Genomic DNA, 3,648 nt, shown 5'->3' with positions numbered 1-3,648 from the left:
TCCGTGCAGCCAGCCCCAGCCCTAACGTTTGCTCTGCTCCCAGCCCTTCACAGCCAACCCCACCAGGACGCTGGGTGCCCGGCATCCATCCCTGCTCCACCGGGGCTGCGTGTCCTTCTGCCACGATGCTGAGGCTACGCTGGTGCTGGATGGGCTGCAGCAAGCGGGAAGGGGCTTGGGACCACTGGATGCCAGCGGGAGGCTGCGGTCCTCGTCGGACAGCCGGAGCCCCGGGGACCTGGGGCCTCCCTGGGGTGCTGGTGGTGGAGCACTGCACTCCATGTGGGTGTTAGGAAGTATTAATTGTGGGTTTGGGGAGTTCAGCTCCCACAGGTGGGATTAACCCCCCGCCTCTCCCCCTCTGCAGAGTCTGCCCAGCATCCTTCCTTCACGTTTGAAACGGAGACCTCCTCCGACTGGGAGCCCCAGGACTTGGACTTCAGTGCTGGCTGCGGCTCCCCACGCTCCCCCAGGACCCTCTGCAAGGCAGTGGTGAAGGGGCTAAGGATGAACGAGCCCATGCAGTGGGAGGTCACCTTTGACATCTGCCCTCTCTTCCGAGAGCGGGGTAGCCGAGAGGATGGTGACACGGACCCATGGAGTGAGACCTTCCACCACCTGGCAGCCAAGTCGGTCACCCGGGACTTTGAGCATCTTGCTGAGAGGGAGTGTGAAATCGAGCATGGTAACGTGCAGCAACCACGCTGACCACGGGCAGAGGCTGTCCTGCCTCGTGGGGGGCTCCCCAGCAGCCCTCCAGCTAATTTAAGGAAAGGCAGTGGCGAAATATTAGGGAATGTCTCACGTAGTTCCCAGATGAGATCCCTCCCCAGCTGCCTTGTGCTTTTCTCCTCCTTCTGCACAGTGATGTGCCTGAGCTGATGCTCCTCTGGTTCACGTGCTGGGTGATGGTGGTTGTCTTTAAGGATTTAGTCACCTGGAGCTGGGAGGCAGCATCAAACTCAGAGGGTCCAACAGCAGCCACACATCACTGCTCTGGGCTGCACATGTCATAGAACCACAGAATGGTTTAGGCTGGAAAGGGCCTTAAGATCATCCAGTTCCAACCCCCTGCCATGTCCCTGGGTCCCGTCAAGCTTCTCCTCCATGAAGTGCATATGTGCATGTAAAAGAGGAGCGGGAGAAGCAGAGTTTAGAGGGATACATTCCCTGCTGGGGATGGGGCCAAGCACAGAGGTGGGGCTGGGAGCTGGGATGGAGCCCGTGGGGTGTGTGGACTCTAAGCTGGTGTCTCCCCTGTGTCAGGGTCCGGGCGGCGGTACCAGGTCAACGCTGTCCACACCAGCAAAGCCTGCAACGTCATCAGCAAGTACACGGCGTTCGTGCCGGTGGACCTGAGCACCAACACCTACCTGCCAACCATCGTCGAGTACACACACACGGGTAACGTGGGGCTGCTGGAGGGGGAACGCTGTCCTGGGGGGGAGAAACCTCGCTCAGAGCAAACCCCATAAGGCCACGGCTCAGATCAGCACCAGGCTCTGTACCTAAGGCCATGCTGAGCCTAACAGCGTGACTGCCGCTTCTTGGTGGCAAGAGCCTCTTCCCCATGGCCAGGCAAAAGGTCTGGATGCCCAGAGATGACTCAGCTCAGCAGCCTGTGGGCTTTGTTGCCGGTGTGTGTGTGCCAGTCCCTCTCTCACGCTGGCAATTCCCTTCTCTCGTGCCAAGGGGCAGCATCCAAGCAAGGCAGCCAGCGGAGCCTGAGGTCGGGAAACAGGCGGCATCGTGGCTTTTCCCCTGGACGTCCCCACTCAGCTTGTGGCCAGAATGGAGATGATGGATTTTACAGCCTGAGTAAGATTCCCTTTGTCTCCTTCGTGATGTGCTGCTTTTAGTGCTTTAGTCTATGAAGGGGCATCTTCTTGGTCTTTTCTCTCCTGCCTTCCTCTCCAACTGCAGTGCTCACCAGGCATGTGTCTGGCTGGAGCCCATCTCCTTAACCAGGGAAGAAGCTCCAGTTTACCCTGTGACACCCAGATCACAGGCAGTGGCTCCTGACAGTGCTTGGGAGTTAATTGGCAGACGTAAAGCAGAGAACATGAGGGTTAAAACCGGCTGCAATTAGAGGCAAAGGGATGTGAGACACTTGTCACCAGATCCTTGGTTGTGCTGGACCTCGTCTGGCATCGCCAGATGTGCAGCTGAATTAAAACTGCCCCTCACCAGACTTATTAACACCATTGTGCTGTGGGGAGGCAGCGTGGCCGTGCTGCAGCCCGGTGCGGTGGTGTGACAGCGATCTGTGCTGCTGCTGATGTGGCTCCTCCATTGCAGGCGCAGAGGAGAGCAGCCTGTCACCCTGCAGCACCCCGTCCTCATCTGCCTGGGAGCGCTGCGGGCTCCCTGAAGGTAAGGGAGGAGCTGATGCTATTGCCAGGGTGCGGGTCCAGCTTGGCCGTGGTCATGGTTCACTTTCGAGAGGTGTGGGAATCTCATAGGGGGCGAGCAGAGAGGAAGGATTTTGCCACAGGCTCGGCAGCAGCAGGAGCTGCCCCGTGTCCCAGTGCAGACTCTGCTCCCTTTTGCCCTCCTCTGGCACCTTGTTTTACCTCCAGCTTTGTGCTTCTTCCCAGGGCCGCTGCAGAGCCTGTCTGCTTCCTCTGCACAAGCCCAAAGATCCATCGAGAGCCTCTTTGCTGCCAGGTATGGCCCAGCTCCACCTCTCTCTGACCTTAGCAGATGCCTTGCTCCATGGGTCCAATGCAAACACAAGCAAGGGACTGAGCATGATGCCAGCCTCCGGGGACTGGGGATGGTTTTAGGAGGGAAGAATGGTCATCACGGAGGTTACAGCCACCTTTTCATCCCCCTGCAGGCTCACCCTCAACAAAACCAGGCTGCTGATGCGAGCTGCCAAGGGGTTCATGAGTAAATCTCCAAGCAGAGTGAGTGAAGGCAGCTCTGAGAGTGACAATGAGAACATAGACTACCTTCCCCTGGTGAGCCTTGCTGGGGTTGTGTGGTCACTGCCGGGGAGCAGAGGGCAGGAGGATCCCCCCAGACCCTGCCTCCTGCTGTCTCTGACGCCCATGTCTCCATCTATGCACGCCTTTTCCCTGAACTTCCCAGAATTGGTATCTCAGAGCTCCCCTGTGTGCCCACCATTCCTTGCAGGTGTCCCTGCAGCTGGCCTGTGGTGCCTTCCTCATGAACACAGCCTTCTGTGATGCCGTCAACATCCCCATGGAGAAGCTGAAGCGGACATCTCCCTTCGCCTGCCACCGCCTGGCCCTCAGTCCCTCCAGCTCCTACAGCACCAAATCCAGTCCCTCCATGGAGCACAAACGACTTGGCTCCAACCAGCAGCTCCTGGTTCCCAACGGGCACGGGAAGAGCCCCGCCACCAGAGACACCGCTTTGGGTGCGGAGGATGCCGGGCGCCTTCGCCACTCCTCGGGCAGCGCGGTGGAAAGCACCTCCAGAGCCCTGAGAGCCGAGAAGGAATTGTACCCCCCCGCCATCACCATCCGCCGCTTCTCCTCCCCGGAGAGCACGGCACGCTCAGCCGGGTGGCAGGCCAGCAGCGGCACAGACAGCAACGAGGTCCAAGCACTGCTCTTTGACATGGAGCTGCAGCAGCAGACGGAGCCGGAGGGGATGCCGGGGGGCCAAGGGGTTGCCCTG

At 59.5% G+C, this 3,648-nt stretch overlaps 1 protein-coding gene across 1 annotated transcript in view; it reads left to right on the top strand.

The window, feature by feature from the left end:
• The window catches only part of LOC104407777 (von Willebrand factor A domain-containing protein 5B1-like), a gene marked incomplete at its 5' end in the record, with an annotated part of 24,109 nt that overhangs the window by 20,266 nt on the left and 195 nt on the right, over positions 1 to 3,648 (top strand). Inside the window, 7 exon segments of the mRNA XM_010017153.1 lie at positions 44 to 254; positions 368 to 685; positions 1,267 to 1,404; positions 2,299 to 2,373; positions 2,598 to 2,667; positions 2,840 to 2,963; positions 3,139 to 3,639. Of these exon segments, the coding sequence (XP_010015455.1) occupies positions 44 to 254; positions 368 to 685; positions 1,267 to 1,404; positions 2,299 to 2,373; positions 2,598 to 2,667; positions 2,840 to 2,963; positions 3,139 to 3,639 (1,437 nt within the window).

Source organism: Nestor notabilis, unplaced genomic scaffold (assembly GCF_000696875.1).
Source record: "Nestor notabilis isolate BGI_N333 unplaced genomic scaffold, ASM69687v1 scaffold16480, whole genome shotgun sequence".
Classification (NCBI taxonomy): Eukaryota; Metazoa; Chordata; class Aves; order Psittaciformes; family Psittacidae; genus Nestor; species Nestor notabilis.
This window is presented reverse-complemented; position numbering and strand designations above follow the sequence as displayed.